Genomic DNA, 23,921 nt, shown 5'->3' on the forward strand with positions numbered 1-23,921 from the left:
GCAGGGGGTTGGCAACCTGGGCAGGCAGGGATGAGGGTTATTTACAGTTGCTGTACACGCCCTCCCTGGGTACCTACTCCTGTGCCAGGCACCTGCTGTCCAGCCTTTTGTGGTATCAGCATAGGCATCCTTGAGTCTTTGTGGGTGGAATTTCCGTCTGGGCTGCAAGCTGTGGCGGGAGAGCCAGTGTGGCCATCAGTACTTCTCCTTGCCTACCGGATGGCGAGCTTCCCTGGTGCTCACTGCCCCCCCCCCCACTGATAGGGTGGGGAAGATTGGCATGGAGAGATCATTGCTTTCAGGATGGGAATTTTCTCCCTCTCGAATGCTTTCCTTGGAGCAAGAGGGATGAGTAACGTGTTCTGGCACTAATCGCGCTTCAGGTTCCAAAGCTGGGCAAAGAACCCTTCTCTCCGTGTGCCCTCACCACAAACTTGACACCCACGAGGCTCCGGAAAGCCAGGCAGCTGGTGAGGGGTATGCCCACGGGTTTATTTTAAGGTCCATCTCTCTTGCCTGCCTGTTCCCAATGTCTTTTGCAGATAAAGCAGCTGATGGCATTGTGTGTCAGAGGGCAGCTCGCCCTTGCTGCCCAGCCCTGGGGAGGAGGAAGGTAAAATGAGGGCGGCAGCAGCAGCAACAAGCGAACTTTCCTAAGCCGACAGTAAAGCCGGCAGGGACCGAGCCAGCGAGCACGCAAGTCCCTCTGCCACAGGCTCTCTGTATGTGGGGACCCCACAACACGGAGCTACATGCAGGGGTCCCATCTTGGCAAAATTCCTGAGAGGCAAGGAGAGTGGTCTTCATGTAAGACGGCAGGTGCCAGCCTGCTCTGGGTAGAATCCAGGGTGTGGCAGTCTGGACAATGTGGAGGGGCCTGGCAGGCGCCAACTGGAGGGCAAGGGCAGACTGGCTGGCGCTGGGGGGCTGGCTGCTAGCCACAGCACTGGGAATGCTCAGCAGATGGTCCCATGGAATCACGTTGGTGCCAGCCACTGGGGATGAGGCAAATCTGGAAAGTAGGGCTATAGCCCAAGGTATGCTGACTGGTCCATTCTCCTTATCCCCACGGGATCCCAAGGCCCTGTGTAAAGGTCTCCATTAGGATGAAATCTGCTGGGATCCCTTCTCTGACTAGGCTGACGTACTAGGAGGGCCAATGGCCGGACTCTTTGCTGTCTCCAATCTTTCCATCACCAACACTAGCATCCACCTCCCCTGCTGATTCCGTTTTCTCCCAGAAGGACCCAGGAGCTCCCAGCCTTTGCCCATGTTGGGAGGTTAAAAGCTCTTGAGTTTTTATCTTGGACTTCACCCTTGGTCTCCTCTATTCCCAACCCTGAGGTCCAAATGTGCAGCCACGAGATTGAAGGAGTGGAGAAGGATTGACCCTGACCTCCAGTAGACATCCTGTTAGTGGTGGGTGAGTTGAACAGAAATGTCGCCACGTGTCCTGGCCAAGCCCAAACTTTTGAATCATGGGTGATAGCTTTCCACAAGTGGCCCTCTCCATCTGCCCAGGTGACTCTTAGGATGGCGCTGGTAGAGGCTCCTAGCAGCTTGGCAAAGGAATAGGAGTCCTTGTATCCTGTCCCACCTTCCCAGGAAAGCAGAGAGGACAGGAGACAGGAGCCCTCTGTCACCAGGGAGCCGGCATGAAAAGCAGGTAGTAAAGGAGACTGGCAGAGTATTGAGGGGTCTTCCCGGTGGGCAGCTGGCTCGAGCGAGGGCCCTTGCTTAGCGCCTCGTGCTGGCATAGCTTTCTGTTGAGCTGTAGCTCAGGCTCCGACTCCGACTGCGGCTCCGGGAGCCCAGGCTGAGGCTGCGGGAGCTGGAGCTGCGGCTGGTCCGCGTCCTGCTCCGGGTCTGGCTCCTGCTGCGGCTCCGGCTCCGGCTGGGACTCCTGCTCCGGGAGTAACTGCGGCTGGCAGAGCGGCTGCTGCTGCTGCTGTACCAGGAGGAGGCGCTGCTGAGGCTGCTGGATGAGGAGGGGCTGGGTCGGTAGTAAGGGATGGGGCGTTTGCGGGCACTGTAGAGAGCAGAGGTTGGAAGAGGTGAGAGAGCTCAAGCGCCCCCCCCCCCCCCCCCAGGGAGCACCAGTGCGGTTCCCAGGGAAAGCAGTGTCCTCCCATCCCCCAGTCTCTTAGGGAGAAAAAGAAAACCAGAAAACAAAACAAAAAAAACCCAAGACCTCAACAAAACAACACAAATTCCTCCATCTCTTCTCCTCTCGCAGTTTTGAGATCAAAGAAAAAGCCTGGCTTAGTACTATTCTATCCCGAAAAAGCGATAATGTCACTTAAAAGAAAGAAGGAAATCAACAAATCAGGCCTCCAGCTCAGAGTTCCCAGCTGGCAACAGTATCTGCATTGACACTTTAATTGAAATTTTATTTTGCTATTTTTAACTTTTACTAGAAACGTCTATTTCGAGTAGATTCTATTTCTAGGAGGGAAAGGCTGGTTTTTCCATTTATTGTAGTATAGTGTTTATTTTTTTTTTTAAAAAATAAGTGCACGGGGCGTGACTGGGGGGAGGGGCTGTGAAAAGGGGCGTATTGAATTTAAGAAATACATCCATGACCAGCTAACCAGAAGCATGGGTAATAGATGCTGGGAAGAGATCACTGTGGACCATTTGAGCAGGCAACTCCATCCATTACCCAGGGGCTCCACTTCTTGCCCTTCCTAGTCCTTTCCAGGAGGAATACAATGGGCTTCCAGGATCCCTTCCCCTGTGGGTCTCTGGGATGAGTGGGGGTGTCTGGGAAGATAACCTAGCCTGGGGGGGGGCACCATCTAGCCATTCTCCCAGCTTCCAAGGCCTGAGAAATTCAGTTTCTCTCACAGCCTTTGTCCTCTCTTCCAACAACTTTTCTCCTCAGAGACCTTAGCTGCCTGCCCAGGTCACATCTTCCCCGATTCTGACCATTCGGTCACTGATGATAGAATGCAGCGTGTCCCACGTTTAAATTTACAAGGCCAGGTCACATCTTTTCATCCCCTTTCATCTCCCCCACATGACACTCCTGCGAGTCATGCCATGTTTTCTGGGTGAGAAAAACAACCCGGAGGAGGGGAGGGGGGAGGTCTCCAGGTTCCCTAGGAAACCAGGTCTTAACTCAAAATCCGTTCACCACGGCTCTATTTAAGTCCTTGGAAATTCCGGCAATATTATGTGTGCTCTCTGAACTTGGTTCAAGACATAATTGTGAATAGTTTGATTGTAACGTGGCATCTAAAGTGTGCTAGGGTAAAGGGTTACCTTCATTGAGATGGGCTTCACCACCAGGCCAATGCCCTGCCCTGTGATGGCCTGGGTCCCTAGTCTCTGGCTGGTCCCTCCCCTCTTTTCCCTAACCTCCTCTTAGCTCACTGGCCCCAGCTGGGTTCCTAGCCTCCAGGACACCTCCCAGGCTACACATTACTCCTCAGATTGATCCATTGTTTTTCCCAGAGCCCAGGGTGAACTCGGGCCATGTGCTGTCTGGGACCCTTCCCCCACCACAGCCTAGCAGATTGGGAGCTTGATAAAAATCCATACTAGAGTAGGCTTTGAATAATAATTAATAATAATAATAATAATAATAATAATAATAATAATAATAATAATTTTAGGGTGAGGAAGGGGCATCCTGGAGCCCCCACAATCCTTAAGTCCCAGCCTCAGCCCCCAGGTCCACATGGGAGGATGGGGCAGTGGGGTGAAGGCTGGAAACAGGCAATCCCTGCTTCAGGGTCTCACCTGGTTATCCTTCGAGCCTCCAGGTGGCTTGGGGAATCTCTCCGGCGCTTCCTCATGGGCGAGTAGGATCGTCGCCTCCGGCGTGCACGCTCTCGGGGCTGCAATTCCTTCTCACCATACTTGGGGTCTCTGAAGGGTTGCAGGGGTGGGCGGGATGAGGGATTGCTACGTAACTAGGACAGGGCTGGCTTTTCTGCAGGCGTGGGAGACTCCTAGCTGTCCCCCGTCACCCTACTAAGACTGGCCTTTGCCCGAGGCCCCAAAGACAGGGACTCTCACCCACTTTGGGAAGAATATGATTAGATGAGCACCATGGGGCAAGCGGGACAAGGCAAGAGTGGTAGGGTGGTGTGTGCGTGCGTGCGTGTGTGTGTGCGTGTGTGTGTGTGTGTGTGTGTGTCCCTCGGCAGAGGTACAAAAGTCGGTGGGTGAGGAGGAATGTAGCAGAAGGCCCTGAGATGGGCAAGAACTGGAATTGTGAATGCAGGGGCAAGAGGAAGCAACAAGCGCGCAAGGAGATGGAGCGGCAGGGTGTGAAAGGGCAGTAGGTCAAAAAGTGTATTGGGCCTTGTTGGCACTCTTCCTTGGACAAAAAGGACTGCAAGAATTCCCGTCCCTACTTCTCCAGCGCTAGGGATTGGGCAGGGTTTGGGAGACTGGTACCGAGAGGCAAAGCCAGAATTTAGGATCTAAGTAAAGGGGTGTGGCTAAGGAGGCAGGCTCCATCCTGGGGGTGGGGTGGCGTGGCGGGTGGGATAATACCTGCTGGGGCTGTAGCGGGAATAGCTGGGACTTCGACGAGACCTCGAGCTTCTGCTGGGCGGGCTTCTCTTGCCAGACTTGGAGGAATAGCTGGGGGAGCGAGAGTAGGACCTGGGGAAAAGGGAAGAGGCCCTGAGGACCTGCGCTAGGCTTGCGCCGACGGCCAGGGCGCTATGCACCTGGCTCCCAGGTGGCGCTCTTTTCCTTTTCGCAAGACTGGTAAAAGCCCCTGGCCCAGAGCCGGAGAATGAAATCCTCTCCTTCTTTGAGTAATTAGTAATAATACGGACAACTCCTTCTTATTTCCTGATGCTTATTGTCCTGGCCACTTTTTCTTTGTGATGTCTTGGTCACATGATTCCATTACTCTAGGCTTCTGTTTTCTTGTCTGCAGAGTAAGGTATCAGTACCAACCTCACAAAGTTGGCTGTAAATCTAAATTAGAGCAAACCACTGAGCAGAATGGCATGTGTACTAAGTGCCAATTAGCCACTACACTGGAGACATTGGCTATGACTGTTGTACCAGTGCCAGGCATTGCACTTTTTTGAAGATGTATGTTCCTTATTTAATCCTCAACACACCCTAGGGTTAGGAGCTGTTAAGAATTTCCTATTATGGATGGAGAAACAAAGACACAGAGATGGGATGTAATTTGATCAGGGTCACATAGCTAGTGGACCCATGAATCCAAGCCTCTCTGGCTACAAAGAACTTTTGACTTCTGCAGATTGTGGCAGCTTGCCCACCCATGGTTTTGCTCTTCTCTGGCTTCATGAATGAATTTTAAAAAAAATTAAGAAGTGAAAGTTCTATAAACAAACAATTCATAAGTTTAGCATTTCAAACCATCCCGGAGAGCAGGATGTCCTGTTTCATCCTACCTAGAAGGTGGCTTATTTCTTTGTGCAGGATTTCCATGCTGTATATGTTACTTGCCTGTTACTAAGTATCTTTCTTGTGATCACATCTACCATCACAGGATTGTAGCGCATGTGTGTAAGCAATACCTATTTACTTAAAAAAGTGTCCACCCACAAGTGAGAGAGTAGTGATGCTACTATCTCACACCTGTCAGGAGGGAGCAAAGATATGCTTCCACTAAGCGAGAATGTCAGCACTCTCCATCCTATAAGAGAGAACAAACCAACCCAGAGGCAGAGTGTACTACGATGTGTGGCAAGAACAGAGATCTCCAGGAAACAGAAGGAGAGCAGAGCTCGTGTTAACTTTGCTACAGCGCCTCACACTGAAAATACTTCCATCATAGTGCATGGCGGGTGCTCAGCTACAGAGGGAGATGGGCAATGTTGTTATAGGGTTTGGTACATATCCAAGGGTTTGACTACAGGCATCCACTGGCGATCATGGACCATACCTCCTGTGGACAAGAGAGGAAGGGCACCTCTTGGGGATGCATCTCAATTACTAGCCCTATTGTCCATACTTACTCTCCTCTCTCTTTCACTACTGATGATCTAGCTCTTGGAGAATATTATGGGGGAAGGAACAATGCATTCCTATTGAGTGCAGTTGTGTGCCACCACAACCCCCGCAAAAGTGTCCTACTGGTTTGCTCTTTGCATTTGTATTGAGAAATCTTATACAAAAAAGATAAGTGCTGGTTTTGAAATTACCAACCAAGGAAGCAACTGACTTTTGGTTATATGGTCAAGAAAGAGGAACAATCAACTTGTTGTTGGAATTTTTTGTTTGTTTGTTTGAAGAGGGAAGCTGGACTCAAGGGGGCCATGAGGGTTGGGTTAGATGAGCAGTTCCAGTTCCTGAGATCTCTTGTCTGTATGTTTAAAAACAGAGCTTTGCCAGGTCACCATGAAAGGTAACCAAGCAATATCAATGGCTATTGAGATTGGGAGGTAGAATACAAAAACAGCTGCAACTCTTCTCTCTCTATCTTGCTTAACCCCTGAAATGTAACTCTGTAGTGAGATATCCACCCTGCCCGCACCTGTTGCACTAATGATGCCCATTAGGGAGTGGGCACAGGTGTGGACATGATGGGGGAGGCTAGGTCTGGGGTCCTGGACCCCAGCTCGCTCTCTTGCTGCCTGATCAGGTTGTGGGTGGCATCCATAGAGCAGAGACCCTTGGCAGTCATCTGTTTCATGTGTAAGTGAATTCTCCCCCAAATAAACCTCGCTTGAGTCCCAGTGAATCTTAATTTCCCACGCAATATCAAGAGCAAGCTGGGATCCAGGACTCAAGACCTAACTTCACCCCCCACCCCATCATGTCTGAAGCTGTGCCACACCCAAATGGGCATGGTCAGTGCAACAGGTATGGGCGAGGTGGATATCTCACTACATAACTCGGTAACTCCTCTCCCTAAAGGAGAATCTTCGGCTGGGTCTTGCGACTTATTATGGCTAATAGAATAGCAGGAGGGATGAAATGTTACTTAAAGATGGGAAGTAAGGAAGCCTTGTACATTACTGCCCCCCCTCCTTGTCATTTCTATGAGTAGAAAGCAGATAGGCCTGCTGGTTGATGAGAGACAACAGGCAGCAGAGACAACTAATCATTGAACGACTTTCAATTCCCAGCCCCCAGCCAACTCACCATCTGGTCAAAAATGCATGAGGGGGCTGAAGACAGAACCAGCCTGCTGAGCCCAGCACAAATTGCTAACCCACAGAGTTACAGGGACTAAGTAAGTACATTTTATGTGAAAGATGATGTTGGTTACTTTTTATGCAGAAGTTAATTGATACTCACCTCATCCTCATGCCAACAGAAACAATAACAATGAATGTTCCTTGTGTTCTAAGTGCTTTCACCCTAGGTATGAGCCATTGGGCCACTGAGCCGTACATTCCTATTATTTTTATTTTTCACAGAAAGAAACAGAAGCTCAGAGATGTTGACTGTCTTTCCTAAGGCTGTCAGTAGCAATGGCTGGAGCAGATGTTCAAAGTCAAGCCCGACTTGACATATAGTAGGTCAAACATCAAAGGCATACTCACCTTTTTTCAGAGGAGGTGGACCGGCTCCGGGTGTACCTGGGAGAGGATCTGTGGTTTGGGGACCGGGAAGAGGGACTGGAGGATCGAGTGCTGGTGTAGGAGGAGCTACGGGAGCACTCTTTGATGGGGGAGCTTCGGGCTGTGGATGGGACCAAATTAGACTTCTTCACCTCAGTACACTGTAGACACGGAGACTGAAATCTTCTGTAGGAAGGAGAAGATCTGTCATTACCCAGCTGCCCTTGCTCTGGGAGTACCTTGGCCTGATGCTTCCTCTAGCACCTTTGGCTAGGACAGAGTGAGTACCCTCAATTCCTTTCTCCACCTCCCCTGTTTCTGAGAAGAACTGCCAGGTGACAGAATTTAGCAGGGCAGAGATAGAAAAGATGAATGACAGCTGATCAAGGAGAATGGTATTTAATCCAATTCAGCATCTCCCAGGTAGGGGGCACCTCAGAGTGCTCCAGGAGGCCCTTGAGGGCACAAGGCTAAATAACATCGAATCATGTGCTGAGAGGCTCCTCCCATCCTCTTTCTTGTCCTCGTCCAGTCCTTCTAATTTCATGACTGAGAAAGCCCTGGCTGGATGCTAGTGGGTTGTTTTTTAAACAACTCTATAACACTTTATAATATCCCCAAGATAAAGAAGCAGGCCTTGGAGTCAGAGCCTTGAGCTGGGGACTGTAACTGACCAGAGTTAGATACACTGTTTAATCATATTATCACAGGTGCTTTCTATTTAGATCCTCTTCTGTTTCAGAAAGGGGAACACATTTTCATGCAGAGACAGTGACATGATCACAATAAACACAAACCAGTGGGAATATAGTCTAAGAGAATCAAGAAGGTGACATGTGGTTAGCTTAAGTTTGGGCAACTTTGATGTAGCTGCCCACTTTGCAGATGGAGAGATTGAGGTACTCCAAAACAGGTGGATGGAGGCATGTTTATAATCAGCAAAGGGTGGGGGGGTCTTTTTTTTTTTTTTTTTTTTTTTTTTTTTTTACAATCTCTCTTGTCTAGCTAGGGCCATTGAACTCCTTCTGAAGATATGACCATTTGCTTAGGCCATGAGTCAACTTCAGATATAGTTTGAAAACTGCCATGAATCTTGAAAGACTCAGGATGGACCTGGCTTCTGATCACATCTATAATCTTGGCTCTTAACCCTAACAGGGTGTCCCCTCCCAAACAAAACATCCTATTCTGTCCTTTGTCTCTAGACCTCAGAATATGTTGGCATCCAACTTCTCTCTTCATGTCTCCTAGCCATTGCTCTACACTTGGCTCTGGCTTGACTTGACCCCATCTCCTCTGGAAAGCCTTTTAGGACAGCCTCTCGTCCCCATTCTGGGTTGACGACCTCCCGTGTGTTGCCATGGCCCCTTCTGCCCAGCCCTTCCCCATCCTCGTAGGACTCATTTGGTCTTTTTATTCCATGTGTTTTCTGCCCTGGGAACTGAGCTCATTGGCAAAGGACATGTGTCCCCCTTAGACTCTATATGCTCCACACAGGGCTCGTCACGTGTCACCTTAAGTCATCCTGTCTGTCTTGGACTCTTCACAGGCATCATTTCATTTTATCTTCTCAGTAACATTATGTGTTTGGCCCTACTTTTATGACCAAATTATGGAGGAAGCTCCTAAGGACTAGTGACTTGCTCAGGGTCACTCAGAGTTCCAAACTTGGATCTGTCTAGCCATACACACACACACACACACACACACACACACACACACACACACACACACCTGTCATCTCTCCAATTCCTTACCCTCTCTGTCTGTGGTACCCTTGACTTCCAACTCATATCTCTTCACTTAGCCCATATTTATTGAGCCCTTTGTCCATAGCTGGCAGGACATAAATACCCATGATTTCACCATCACATTCCAAACTGAAAGGCTGGTTCTAAATTATTTAGTTTGGCTGTCTGCATATCAAACGAGGCAAGTAACAGCTATCTATCTTTTAGACTTTGGGCCTGGTTTCAGAGAGAGAGGTCTGAATTGGAATGCTGCTATTGCTGCTTGTTAACTGAATTTGTCTGAGTCTGTACCTCAGTTTCCTATCAGTTTACAAAAGAGGTTATAATAGTGCCTGTTGTGAAAAGGAGCTAATAGGAGCCGAGGAAAGCTATTAATGGGAAGCATTTTTTTTTTCAGTTTCTAACGTGCTATCTGGCTCAGTAGATACTAATGGCTTTGAAATTAATTAATACTAATACTTTTTCATTATTATTATTATTGCTGTCTTTTCTCTAGATTCTTCCAAATCACAGCACTTTAGTGTGTCAGTAGATATGGGGCAACCTTCCTCTCCCATGTAGGAAATTCACTGACATTTGCACTGACCCAACTCTGGCTCCCAGCAAGTGTGGGCATGAGCTAAGGACTGGGATGTCCCAGAGCAGGCAAAACAGAGGCCAGGCTGTATACAGACCCAAGCTGCTTGTCCAGCCCTGAAGCCTGGCTAGGTCTTGTGTAGGAGATAGGGGTGCTCTGTCCCTGCAGACACTGTTAGTTGCTTCCATGCTGTGTGTGGCCATCATTTGGAAAACTTGGCCACACAGAACAAAGGTGCCATTGAATCCCCAGCAGGAGGAAGACCCCAATGTTTCTCTGGGTGGGGTGTGCTAGCCAACTCCCCCCCCCATGTGCCTAGTGAATTCTAAACTCATGAAAAGGGGCCCTGTCATTTTCTCACCCCTAACATCAGGCTGAGTGCTGCCTCAGGGTTGTGTCTGGTAAGAAGTTGAGGGATGCGTAACTGAATGGATGCTGTAGACTAAGTGGCCAGTAAATTAAATTAAAATACTACTCTTAGAAGAGCACTTTTAGTGGTTAGTATTATGATGTGATTATTTTCTTTTTTCAAATTCCTTGTCTCTGTGTGTGTATGTTTCTCTCTCTCTGTGTGTGTGTATGGAAGGGGGTGTATTTTTTGGGGGGTACAAGCTGATGCCTGAAATCTTCCTCCATCATTCTCTTCTATGAGGTGGCGTCTCTGGGTTAAATCCGGGGCCTAATGATAAGTCTAGTCTGGCTAGCCAGCTTGCTCCGGGGACCCCTTGTCTCTGCCTCCAGAGGGTAGAATTCAGGCAGGCCGCCATGCCCACCTGACATTTACACTGCTTGCTTGGCAAGCACTTTAACCGCTGAACTGCCCCCTGCCTCCGTTGCTGTCCGCTCGGATCTCTTGAGTGACAGAGCAGTTGCTATGAAATGATGGACTTGTCATTGGCTTGTAAACAGATGTGTAGATGTATTTTCAGAAGGAAAAATGAAGGCAGCAAGCACAGCGCCAGAAGAAAAACAAACCCTCAACTTTATAGTTAAAGCTATGTGTTTTTCATGAGTAAATTATATTTTCAAATGTGTTTGATTTCAGGACACAACTGAGCACAAAGCATGGGCCTCCTGGCCTCTGGACCTCATCTCCCACAACCAACACCCTTCACCAAAGAGGCCCATGTGTTAGGACTGAGGAGCCAACACCTCATATCATCACCCAAAGCCCATAGATCCTGCAGGGTTACTCTTGATGTTACGTATCTTATGACTTTGGCTGAGTTACTGGACACGTTTTATAATTTCATGTAGCTGAAACTGTGTGTGTCTTTTGTACAAATTGATAGCACATTATAATAGTTGCTATTATTATTATTATAATTTAGAGACAAATAGTATTCCAGAGTTGGGATATACCACAGTTTATTCACCTAAAAGACTTGGCTGGCTCCAAATCCTAAAAAGTATGAATAAAACTCCTATAATCATATATAAGCAGATTTTCTTTTGGTGTGAATATGTTTTCAATTTGCTTTGGCTAGGAGTATGGTATGTTTTTGGCTGACAGTGACCTAAATGAGGATCTTGGTAGACTTTCCCTGAGACTCTCGGTAGGTGAATTGTCATCTATTTTTGTCCCCTTCCCTCCATTCCTCACTCCTGATGTCAACATTTTTGCTTTTCCTGCAGAGACATCTGGCTCTAGCGTGTAACTTGCTACCTTCTGGGCCAGAGAGACTGGTCCGAGGGGACAAATGACCCAAGCTGAGCCAAGCAGAGCCAGTAGGCACCACCTTGGGTAATTTTACAAAGATTTTATTGGGGGAGGGGCAGAGGCAGTCTGCTGGCTGGTTGGAGACACAGGAGTTGAGCCTATCTGGAAGCTCTGGAAAGGTGTGCTTGGGAACGAAGCCAACAGTGTGGGTACAGAAATGAGAGGTGAAATTCAAAAGATAAACATGAAATGCGTAGGTCCAGCTGTACGTGTGTGTACGTACGTACACATGTATGTAATTTGTTTTGTTTTTTTCAGACAGGGTTTCTCTGTGTAGCTTTGGCTGTCCTGGAACTCGCTCTATAGACCAGGCTGGCTTCGAACTCACAGCGATCCGCCTGCCTCTGCCTGCTGGGCACTGGGATTAAAGGCGTGGGCCACCTCCTCCACCAACACCCAGCTAGATATAAGTTCTTTTTAATCAAGCTAATTTTAACGGAATGTCCTTTCTTGTGAGAAAGGGTAGGGCAATGTGATGACAGGGTAAGAAAGAGACGCTAACGTGGCGGCCCTCCCACCCCTAAATACACTGACCTTGACTCACTGCTCCTGCGTGTGGGGGAGACATTCTCCAGAACAGCCTCCTTGTTCTGCGGGGAGGAGGTGGTGAAAGAGTTTCCTGAATCAGAAGTGTTGCCGCAGTTGAGGTCCCGACTCTTGCTCAGGCCGCCAGCCGGGCTCCCCTTCTCTTGGCCCCGCGACCTGGCTGAGCTGGTTTGGGTGGACGGCGGCGAGGACGTGTCATTGCCTGAGTCGTACTCCTGCGAGCGCCCTCGGGAGGCGGTGAGCGGGCTGGTTGATTTGCTAAAGAGATCAGCAGCAGACCCCGACCCAGAGATCTGAAAACAAAAAGACCCGTCGGACACTGCTGAGCTCTGGGCTTGTGTAAGTAACCAAGAACGTTAACCATCATGAGTCACTGTAACGAAAGCCAAAGAGAGAGGGGAGAGAGGAGACGCCAAAAAACAAAAGCACAAATTCCTGAAAGAATTCCACAGAAATAGGAGACCTCTAGATAATTTTTTTTATTTTATTTTTTTGTTTGTTTTTTTTTTACCCCCTGCTAGAATAACTGGAAGATTTAGGAAATCATGCAGGGAAAAGGCATGCGATTCAGATTAAACAAAAGTAAAAGGAAATTATACAGAATGTAATCTCTAATGAACTCAAACAAAAGAGACAAATAATAGAAACAGGGAGGGAGGGTTGTAGACACCCTTAACTTCAAACAATAATAAAAGTAAAGGAACGGGGAAGAGGAATAGAAAAGGTGCTACAGGCCTCAAAAATTATATCTTGGAAATTAAAAACACAAAAGGAGATAAAGGCAAGTTTTAAATTTCAACCCTAACTTTTTTTTTTTTTTTTAAAGAAAAAGTTGCCTGAATAAAACCCTTAACAAATGTCACGTGGGTCAAAGTAACAAAGATGAGAATTGGTTTCTTTCTAATTTTTTTCCTTTCTTTCTTTCTTTCTTTTTTTAATAGTCAAGGTTGCAAACTCATGTTTGAGTAATTTCCAACTAAAGGAGTCAAGAGAGGGAGGGGGCAAAATAAATGTAAAGTCAAATAGTCTGGCCGAAAACAAACAAACCAAAAACAAAACAAAACAAAACAAAACGAGTCTCTACAGGCATTTGTGCGCGTCCTTCTCCCTCGAAGGAGGTAGCTAAGCATCCTGAGTGGCTTCTAATAAATTCTCTCATGTCTTTGCGGATTACATCACTTACCAAGCAAGGACTCCTCCTTTAGTTAGGAAAGGTGTAAGAGAAAGGGAAGAGCGGGCAACGTGAGTCCATCATCAGAGCCGTAAATGACAAGAAAAAACACACACCTTCCTGCACAACCTTAACCTTCGCCCTGAACCTTTGGCTTTGGGGTGCTCGCTCAGGGATTTGAACTACCATTATCTCACTCCGGGAGACCTAACTTCATTCACCTCGCCAGTCCCTTCCTGCCCAAGTTGGGTTGCAGAAACCTTCGCAGCATTGGTACCTGGAGCTATGGGTGGAATGGTAGAGACCTAGCCCTGTACTTCCGGGGACACCGAGGAGGGTGTACATGGTTACGACTGAGATTCAGAAGGACCTTGGACATTAGCGATTGAAGAGATGCCTCAGAGTCCTGTTTGGGGACTGATCTGGGAAAAACTGAGGGGCTTAGGGGGACGTGGAGAATTAGCACTTGGGAAGGGGATTCTATGCTGAGAGTATGTTTTCCTTCAACATTCAGGTCAGGCTGTGACTGAGAAATCACAGTGAATTTGCTTCTGGCTCCTGGGTGTTGTACCATGTTCAGCCTCGGGCAAGAGGGATCCTTTCCCTGGACTCTTTCTAGCAATACATCTCTATGGGGAGGGTGGGGGGAGAAATTGGTGTGATCAAGAGGTCACTCCCTGGAAACCACACCTCCAGACCACTCACTCCAGGGTACTTGGGTTCTCCAAAGTCTCTATTTAAGTGGTTGGCCAGCTTCCTCTGGGGTATAAGCCTCCTCTGCAGATCTGTTTTTCCATAAGTAAACTATGTCTCAAGTGGGCCATCTGGGCAGAATCTGTATGATCAGGTAGAGGTGTCCAAGTGTCTCTGTGTGATTCATGGCTGACAGGGGTAGGAAGCCTGAGACCTTGGGGCAGATTCTTGCTTACTACAATGTGTTCTAGCACTGGGAAGGGCCTGGCATTCTGAATTCAAAGGAGACTTTCCTATCACTGTGAAGACATGCTTGCCTCAACCTCTAAGAGGGGACATACTTTATGACTTTTTGACTTTACTTATGAGCATTTAGACATCTTGGCTAAGTTCAATAGTCTGGCCCTGGGCTTCACACATACTGGAAAAGGTTTTCCCATATTTAAAAAAAAAATCTACTTTCCCCCAACTTTATCCCCTGCTTAGTAGACTTGCTAGAGAGAGGACACCTGAGCTTTCTTAAGACACCACTTCTGCCTTGAGGGGGAGATGAGGACATCTGGAACTCAGAACCCTGACAATTTGAAATGCCAAATCCTAGAGCTAGGAGGCAGGGCTTTCTTTCTGGTTTCTCCCAGGAGGCTTTTTGCATATGGGCAAGGTAATGGTCTAGCCTTAGCAAATCCTGTCTAGTGTAGCTTCTGCCTTGAATACATCATGATTACCTGGCTACTTTTGCCTTGAAGGTGGCACCTCAAAATAAGGTGGCCAGGCAGAATTGTCTAGAGACCCCTTTTCATGTAATATACAGACTCTGTTCCCATTCAGCTCTTTCTAATGTCCAATATTCCCATGAACATTTCCTTGATCACCCCTATCAGGTATGAGGAACCACCATAATGGAGAGCTAGATCTGGGTTCTGGTCCAGGGAAAGGATCAAGGGATTTTTGACCTGGAGTGAATGATGGGGTAGCCAGTATATCAGGAAGCAAGTCAATCTTAGAGGGAACAAGGCTGGCAGAAACTTCAAGGGCAGGTACCCAGGAGTTCAATATGGAATCTTGTAGCTTGCTCCCTGGGGCATCTAGACTGGATTTTTATTCTTCCAAGAACTTTCTCCTGGCACTCACAACAGACTTACAAACATTAGTTTTCCTGATGTGTCATGGTTCCTTATGAAAGATTTTGAGTACGAAGTCTCTCTAGGATGGCACATGTATAGAAAGAGGACCTTGCCTTCTGAACACAGTCTGCCCCACAACCGAAGCCCACAGGGAGTTTTCACAGAGTTGTCTCCACCTGGCTATAACTTATGCACTCATGGCTTGTGTATTCGACCTGACAGCACTGCATAGGATGACATTTTCCATCACCAGGAAATAGAGATCAAGTTCTGCTGGCAGCTCTCACTGGGCGAGAATGCCAGGGTACACAAACCTACTGGCCTCCCCACTTGTTTAAAAGTCCCACCCCTGTGGTCAAATCTAAGCTCACTGACATGAATTACAGTGTTCTTACAAACCTGCCTGGCCTACTTCATAGACCTACCCCTAGAACTTCACATACCACTCTTCTGTGTGCCGTCCACACTCCATGCTGACAGCATGTGTCCTGGTTTTGCTAACATACCACACTCCCATCTCTAGGTCATTTACACATCCTGTTTGCCCTGGAAAAAATAAGACTCTTCCTTTCCCTCCCACCAGTCACCTCTGATCACCCAGACCAGGCTAGCACAACACTGTGTAATTAATTAATCCCATCTTCCCACCAACCATACCCTCCAGATTAAATGCCTTGTTACTCAGCAAGGGTGGATTTATTTGACTTTCACCCACTTACGGAGGGCAGGGGCCATGGCTGGACCCTCTAGAGTCTGCCTCAGGGTAGCTGCTCAACAAGTGCTGCTTAATAACCCAAGCTCTTCCATGGTCCTTTGGGAGCTGTAGGGACTCAGTGTTTGGTAGAGGTGCCTGTGTGACCATCAAATGGTGGAGACTGCTCAAAAGAACCTTCTTTTGAGAGAGGACTCATTTAGATCATTATTAAAAAACATCTCCATAACAGTTCTGGGTCTTGAAGCCAACTTAAGGCCAAGGATTAAGTCTGAGTCCTCTCTGACCCAGGGCAGCAGGAGAAGCACTCAGAGGTTCTGCCTGCACGTTCCCACCAGCATGGTCCGGATCTCAGGGGAGGATTTTGAGACCCATAAAGCCTCCTGAAGGAGACACGCTACAATCCCTCCTTGCTTTCTTTTGTTTGCTGTGCTGCTTTGGAAGGGCAGGTTGAAAGAGGTACCAAGAGCCCGGAAATTGGTATAGGAAAGGCTGTTAGCTTCAATTCTGGCTAAGTCCCTCAGGCTCTGGAATTTCTTCTTAAAGTCATCTCTTAAGAACACGATAAGTCAGAAACTGCCTATACTTGTCTCTGGAGCAGCCCAGCAGACATCCGTATTGAGGGCTTGGTCAATGGAGGCTAGGTGGGGTTCCACTTCTCACTTGCTTCCTATGACATGGCCAGCATCACCCACTGCCCCCAGTTAGCATATACCCCACTTTATTTGCCCCATTTAAAAGATACTATGGCAGGGGGGGAAGGAGTTATCTGGAGATGTTTCAATAATCTTTGTTCATATGAACACTGTTTTAAGTCTTGATGGACTCTGTTTATACTTTTAGGTGGGAGGAATATTTTTAATAAACCTGTCATTGGAGGCATGTGTCCTCCTAGCCCCAGACTCCAACTTCTTCAGAATCACAGTGGAGTGGCTAAAGGCAGAATGGGTCCTAGGGGAGGGGACAGGTGGAATGCTGTGACAGGTGACAATGGAGGCTCCTGTCTCCTTGCCCAAGTCCTCTCATCTCGGAACATCTTCTTCATAACAGATATTCCCCATGGCACACAAGACACAAGCAGTCCCCCACTCAACATCATCACAATTGGATGTTCCTATTTGTTCCTCGTTGACACATGCTTGCACTAATAGCCCTCTCAAAATCCATATTTGAATAACCCTTCCTCTGGTAGGGATGTCTATGGGTGCAGTGACTCTCTGATCATGTACAACTGGCTATACAGTGGGCCCCAAGCCCCTCACGAGCAGAAGTTATCACAGACCCATCATCATCTGGTAATAATGGCCCCACAATGCCCAGGATTCCCGAAACTCTCATGCTATGTATGACTTTCTTCTTTGGTTTGCTATCACCTCTTCCCCCATCTCAACCTTGATCCTTCCATTCTATCCTTACCAAATCTAATCTCTGGTGAATGGCAAGAAAACTGAGCCTAGGAGTTAGTCAATTACTGGGGAAGCTAGTCATCTCTAACCCAAACCTCCAGAAACCGAAACAAGAATTTGGGGGCTGGTGGCTAATTTTGAGAGATGAACTCCTTGCAGAGAAGAGAGAATAAGAGTCAAACGAGAGGAGCCTATAAAAAGTCTAAAGGGCAGTGAAGCTTAACCCCCAAGGAGGACTGTGGGGATTTGTGTAGAACACATATCTCGCGTACATGAACCCATGAGGGAGGGGGCTGGGTACTTATGCCCCAAACATTCAATTCTCACAAGACTGTCCCAAGGGGTGCCAATTCCCTTTTGTGTTCAGACTGCCATGTAGGGCAGGCGAAGTGGGCCTTGGCCACCAGAGGGTACATCTGGAAGTTGGCAGTCAGCTGTGTGCCCTGAGTTAGGAAGAATGAGGGATGTGTGGAAAGTGTTGGCTTCAGTTCATCGAGCTGATCATAGAGAAGTCTGGGCCAGCTTGCACTGCGTCACAGCTGGGCTTTCTTTAGCCCATTCAGCGTGTTTGAAGATAAATGTGACAGTGAACTTCCAATGTGTGCTGAGCAGTGAGGGTTCACAGAACAGCCCCACTTCTGGTTTTTATTGGACAATTATACTTGGGCCCATATTCACTGGAAAGGCTGGGTCCACGGGAATTCCTACGATTCACACCTACTAGCCATGGGGTTCTTGAGACATTTGAAACTTCCTGCTCTAAAAGTCCGATGGTATTCTGATTCCTCAAGAAACAATATGAACACAGTACCCTGGTCTATTTCATTTCTCCTTTTTAGAGCCATGAAATGCATCTCGCTTCTTCCCCGTCTCAACCCTTAAAACCCTTGTTGGACTGTTATCAATAAAAGGAACCAGGAGACTAGTACCCTTAAGCCATAATCAGACTCGACAGTGATGACAAATGCTTCCCTTCTGGGTCATACACGGTAACGCCAGCTATTCATTTATTGCTACTGTTTGTATATATGCACACACTTGTAGAACTCAGAGGTCAACATTGGGAATCTTTCTCAATCATTTTTCCACTTTAATTTGTGAGGCAGGGTCTCTCCCTGAACTTGGAGCTCACTGGTTCAGTTACACTGACTGACCAGCAAGCCTCTTGTCTCCACTTTCCAGTGCCGGGGTTACAAGCAGGTGTTATTGGTAGAGTTGCAGCTCTGGGAAGGTGGGGGGGGGGGGAGGTATCCTGGCACTTGAGAACTAAGGAATAACACAAAGTCACACCCATGGCCCAACAAACCTCACACAAGAGATTGATTGGAAGGGAAGAACCCAGGAGGGTACTGCCTCTGCTTGGATGAGAAGCAGCAGAGGACCAAGTACGAGACAGGGTTTTTTTTTTTTTAAATAGGGTTTCTTTGGGGGGGGGGCAGAGATTTTCAGGACAGGGATTGGTGATATTTTAAGTCCAGAGCTCTGGGATTGTTTGGATTTCAAGACCTGGCTTGGGAATTTTATTCTGTAGGATGAGCGGGGGTGGGGTGGGGTGGGGATGAGGAGAGTGGGGGTATCCCACCTTGCAGAATAGGGCAGTTAGAGTGTTCTGTGGATGGAACCTTGTGGTTGGAGGTCCTCCCCTGACCACACCATGCCTGGAGAGGCTTACAGTCACAGCACCCAGCTTTGCACGTGGGTACTGGCTATTAAACGCAGGACCTCGTGCCTGGACAGTAGGTGCTTTGCCAACTGACCCGTCTCCGCAGCCCATATTTGTTATTGTTATTAGGACAGATTGCTTTTCACGAATTCATGCCCACTGCAAGGAGAGGCTAGCAAATGTTCGCTCTTTACTCTCCCATATCTCCCTACAACATAAACCCTCCAAATTCTTCCCTTTCTTTCAGTCTTGAGCTCATGAGCTCACCTCATCTGCTTGTTCCTTAACAGCCACTTGGGCTTCTCTAATAATTAATTAAATCCCCTTACCAGGAGCTCCAGTTTCCCGCGAATTTCTCTGGGAATCTCTCAGCCCTGCAGGGGAGCCGGCACAGTTATTTATTGTTTTTGTTTCAAATCATTATTTAATCAAGAACAGAGAAGGGGAAAGGCAACCTCTCTCACTTACACTTCAAAATTTAATTTCGGCTGAATTCCGAGATCAAGAGGCAGCTCGGCCTAATAGGTTACAAAAATACAATCAAGAAGAGAATTTCAATTAAACTGAACAAGTCCATTTATGGTGCTTCAAATGGCCCCGTGGAGAGCGGCAGCTATAAATTTCCTTTTTGCTTCTCTACCATATGGGGTGCTGGGAAGTCTCGCACGCTACACTACAAGGCAGAGCTTGCAGCCAGAGGGTTCTGCTCATTCCTTAAGAGAACAACCCCTTTGTTTCTCCAAGACAGCAGGGTTATTTTGCTTGCCCGCATCCCTCTTTCCTTGACACTAATTAGGAAGACGGCAAGAGAATGGATTCGTTGACCTGTGGAGGTTTATCTTCGAAGCGGGGGAAGTGAAGAGGAGGGCGGCTGAAGAGAGATTGATTTTCTGGGGATAAAGCGAAGTTAGAGTCCCTAGGACTCTAGGCTGTGCACTGCAGCTGATGTGGGGCGTGTATCTGGCCCCCTCTCCCTTCCCTTTCTGTATGACTCTGAAAGGAATGACAGCTAACCTCCCCCCCCTTTCTCCAGAGCCTTGCCGGAGGTCTTCCTGTCTACCAGCATATAACACCCTCCCTGTAAACTTTGTTAGACATTTCCCGCAAGCCCAGGTTGAAGGAAAAAAGTAAGCTCAGTAAATGAGCTTTGCATCCAGTTGAATTTCATTCAGTTTAAAGAAGCCATCTCCTCCGCCCCCCACCCCCACCCCACCAAGGCGATGTCCTTTCTACCTCTTCTGGTGGCGAAATGTCTCTTAGCTGATAATAATAATAATAATAATAATAATAATAATAATAATATAAAATTGATTTTCCTTGCTGGCATTCCTGGCATTGTTTCTTCTTTCCTTATGCAGAAAAGAAACATCAACTATGTCATGTCATTTCTCATCCCTGAAGCTCCAAGTGTCATCTTTCTCTTCTGGACTGTGTTCTCTCCCTCAGTGAAGAGCTTGGATGCTAAGGCTCCCAGGAGAGAGAGCAAGGCAAGCCTGGATAAATGAGCCTGGGTGGAGGAGTCAATGGGTCAGAACTTGCCATGGCCAGTCCTCAGCCTCACCTTCCCTGTCTAGAAACAAGAGGCACAAGTCCATCCTGCCTTTCCCCAAAGGTTGCTGTCAAACTCGCTGGTAGATTCTGAGGTCAGAGGTCGTGTCTGGGTTTCTTTGAAGTAAGCCTTTAAAGAGCTTATGTAGTAACAAATCAAGTTGGCAGCTACTGTATGTATGACACTAGATCCCAGGCCTTGAGACGTGTTTCACACAGCAGATGCCTGGGACATGGTAGGAGTTCAAGGTTATTCCTATCAATACCACTGCTATTACTATTATGATTGTTGTGTGTATGTTTATGTACCTGTCCATGTTGCCTGTGGAGACCAGAGGTTGGTATCAGATGTCACATATCTTCCTCAATCATCAATCTCCACCTTATATTTATTTATTTATTGACACAGGGTCTCTCAATGAACCTAGAGGTCACCCATACAGGTAGACTGTCTGGCAACGAAGCCTCAGGGATCCTCTTGTTCCCCTCCATGTTGGGGTCACAGTGCACAGCACTGTGCTTGGCTTTTATGTGGATGCTGGGGATCCAAACCGGGGTTTGGGGTAGCTGACTGAGCTGCCTCTCATGCTCTTAGTGTGTATTTAAGTAAGTGTATTGATGATGCCTTGTCTCATGTCACCATCGTAATGACCATGTAAATAGGTTAAGATAATTACCCCCAGGTAGAGATGATGATATTTACATGCGGTTAAGCACATGGGCCTCCTGATTAGGCTCTCTAACTTGAAATCTGAGCTTCTACAAGCATCTGCCTTTTTTCTGATCTTTTTAGGCCACAGGGTGCTCATTCTATAGTGGACACATTGTGTTTCTTAAAGTGATATAATAAAAACATGAGACAGTGACCTGGCACATAGTAGGCACTTAGAGAACATAGTTACTGACACCATTCAGGATGCCACAGGGAGACAAGATCTCCCAAGCCCATGTTTTAATCACACTCTTTTACCTCCCTCAGTTTACAAATATTGTGAAGCTATCTTTGACAGACTCCACATTCTCCTTTTGTCTAATGGCGTCTGTGCAACACTCAACACATAAGCCATATATGATTGACTGTCCTTGGCCCTGGTGACAGTACAAGCAGAAAGGAAGAGGCAGCCTGCCCTTCTCCGTGGTTCTGATTCATCCCTTTTTCTAGATCCCCTCTATAGTTAGTTATGAGAGGCTCCATGGAGAAGGTCCACAGAACAGTAGAAGAAAGCCTCCAGTGCTTAGGTCTCCAATTCATCTGTAACATCAGTGTCTTGTCCTACAATTCCATCTCAAACCCCACCTCCAATCTTCAGTTTTCCTTTCCATTGACTAAATTCTGCTCATAATTAGTTTTCTGGGTTTTCATTACATTCCCTATCTGCCCTAATCCTAATGTCCTTTCCTGTCAGTCAAACTTCTGCCTCATCTTAGCATCCATTACCACACTTGACCTGTTCCTGTTGTTATCTCTTTTATCTTCCCATTTAGCAGGCACAGACTTTCTTCTTTGTTCATCAGATCTCCAGAGCCAAATTCCAGCCTAACACTTTAATAGATGCTCAGTAAATGTGGCTAGACTTGAAGAAATGATTGACACATGACTCAGTGCAAATGCCTCTGCTATTCTAGCTAATGGAGAAAAAACATCTTGGATATAGAACTCTTCAGACATTTGTGATGCACCTGGAATCTTCTCTCGTATCTACCTTAGTAATAGAGAAGATGAAACGGGGGCCAATAATGGAGGGAGCATGGAATCAGATTGTAGAGTGTATTTTAATAATTCCAGTAGCCAGACAACCTCAACCAGGTTGAGTGAGGGTAGCCATATTGAATGAAGCCATTATTTATGATGGAAATAAATCAGTGAGCAGGACCCTGACTTTCTTCCCTGTTTACCCATTCACTTACCCAAGCTAGGAACTACACTTTAGTTATTACTTTGACCTCTGCTATGGCCTCTACCTCATCTGCTGTTGTACCTACAATACTGCCAGCACCAGCAGAAAATATCCTATAGTGTTTTCCACTCATCAACTGCATTCTAAAATGTTTACTCACAGCTTGTTATGGTGACCCCATGGCAGTCTTATGAACTAGGTCTCACTAGTTGCCTTGTTTTAAAATTTGAGGAAACAGAGACACAGAAAGGTGATGTGATGAGCCAATATTTCCATAAAAGGGTCTAGAATATCAGAGTTTTGTTCCTGGACCAATCATTGGGCTCAATGAGTGTCTTTTGAAGAAGAGACTGTATTCATGTGTGTATTGCATGTATGCATGCACATATATGTATAACTATGCATGCATGCATCTATACATGAATATATGTATACATGAATGTATGCATGCATGTATTATCTATCTAGTTTTCTTTTCTTTTCTTAACAGCTGAAGAACTTTGAGCTTATAAAGAATTTGGCTATACAATCATAACCCCCTGGATTTCTTTTTACAACCCTACTTTGCCAAGGCCATTATGACTCTCTTATGCATGCATACTTTTGTTCTTAATAACCAAGGTAGTGGGATAGAGGTGAGCTCTTAAGGCCTCTTCCTTGCATATAAAGTTAAGGCTTGGTTTATTGTTCTTCTGAGAGGTATTGGGCTCCTGGGGGATATGGAGGCTCCTGGACAAGGAGGTTTCTGGGGGACATGGAGCATTATACCTCACTGCCACCAAAAGTCTGTGTTTTGGGAAAGAAACTGTCAAGAGCCAGTCTGGTAACATTACTGGTAAGTGAGGGAAGACAGATGAAGTTATCGGCAGCACCTTCACACATGTGAGCTTCTTAGGAAACCATTCCAGGCTGGTGAGAGAATATAAGTCAGGTGTTGCCATAGGCATATGGTAGCTAAGGTCAGTTGGAGCTTCTAGGCAGTCTACCACAGGCACTAGTACATGGGAGACTGGGCAGCTTAGCTAATTCAGGAACATTCTTCTGCCTCTTATTGTTATCATTCAGATTTACTTATACTTTTTCCACAAATGAAGTCATCACACCCATTTCCCAGCTGAGGAAGTTGAGGCTTATGGAGGTGGGCGGGTGAGTTGAGTATTCAAGACTCAAACCCTGGCCTCTGTAGTCTTTACAGCACAGATGGTTTGAGGAAGTTAGGGAATGCTAGAGTGCAGGTGGGGGCTTGACATCTGCACATTCTCACAGACATCTTGAGGAGGTACTTAGGAAGAGCACAGTCAGACATGCATAAGATTGAATAACATTAGACCCAGGCAACACAAGATACCTTGATATGGAAAAGAGTTTTCTAGAACACACTGGGAATAGCGACTGTCTCAAAAAGGCCATGTTGTTGCTTATTGTTACCTCCCCCCTGACCTTCCCATAGGACCCCTTAACTCTTCCTTTCTTCCCCCTCACCCTTACAAAGGGGAATGCCTCCTTGCGTGTTCAAGTTCTCCTATATCTGGAAGACAGTCTGGAAGAGCTGCTGGCTACAATCTTGTGACCTGTCAAGGCTGACTCTTGTCCTGTTTGTCTCT

The 23,921-nt window shown here is 47.0% G+C and overlaps 1 protein-coding gene across 1 annotated transcript in view; it reads right to left on the reverse strand.

Moving 5' to 3' along the window:
- Nucleotides 1-1,639: 1,639 nt before the first annotated feature.
- The window catches only part of Srrm4 (serine/arginine repetitive matrix 4), a 143,629-nt gene continuing 121,347 nt past the window's right edge, over nucleotides 1,640-23,921 (reverse strand). Inside the window, exons 9-13 of the mRNA XM_051176514.1 lie at nucleotides 12,091-12,395; nucleotides 7,491-7,694; nucleotides 4,507-4,617; nucleotides 3,745-3,873; nucleotides 1,640-2,029 (exon numbers count right to left, since the gene is read on the reverse strand). Of these exons, the coding sequence (XP_051032471.1) occupies nucleotides 1,738-2,029; nucleotides 3,745-3,873; nucleotides 4,507-4,617; nucleotides 7,491-7,694; nucleotides 12,091-12,395 (1,041 nt within the window). The 3' untranslated portion in view covers nucleotides 1,640-1,737. The remainder of the gene's footprint in view (nucleotides 2,030-3,744; nucleotides 3,874-4,506; nucleotides 4,618-7,490; nucleotides 7,695-12,090; nucleotides 12,396-23,921) is intronic.

Source organism: Phodopus roborovskii, unplaced genomic scaffold, assembly GCF_943737965.1.
Source record: "Phodopus roborovskii unplaced genomic scaffold, PHOROB, whole genome shotgun sequence".
NCBI lineage: Eukaryota > Metazoa > Chordata > Mammalia > Rodentia > Cricetidae > Phodopus > Phodopus roborovskii.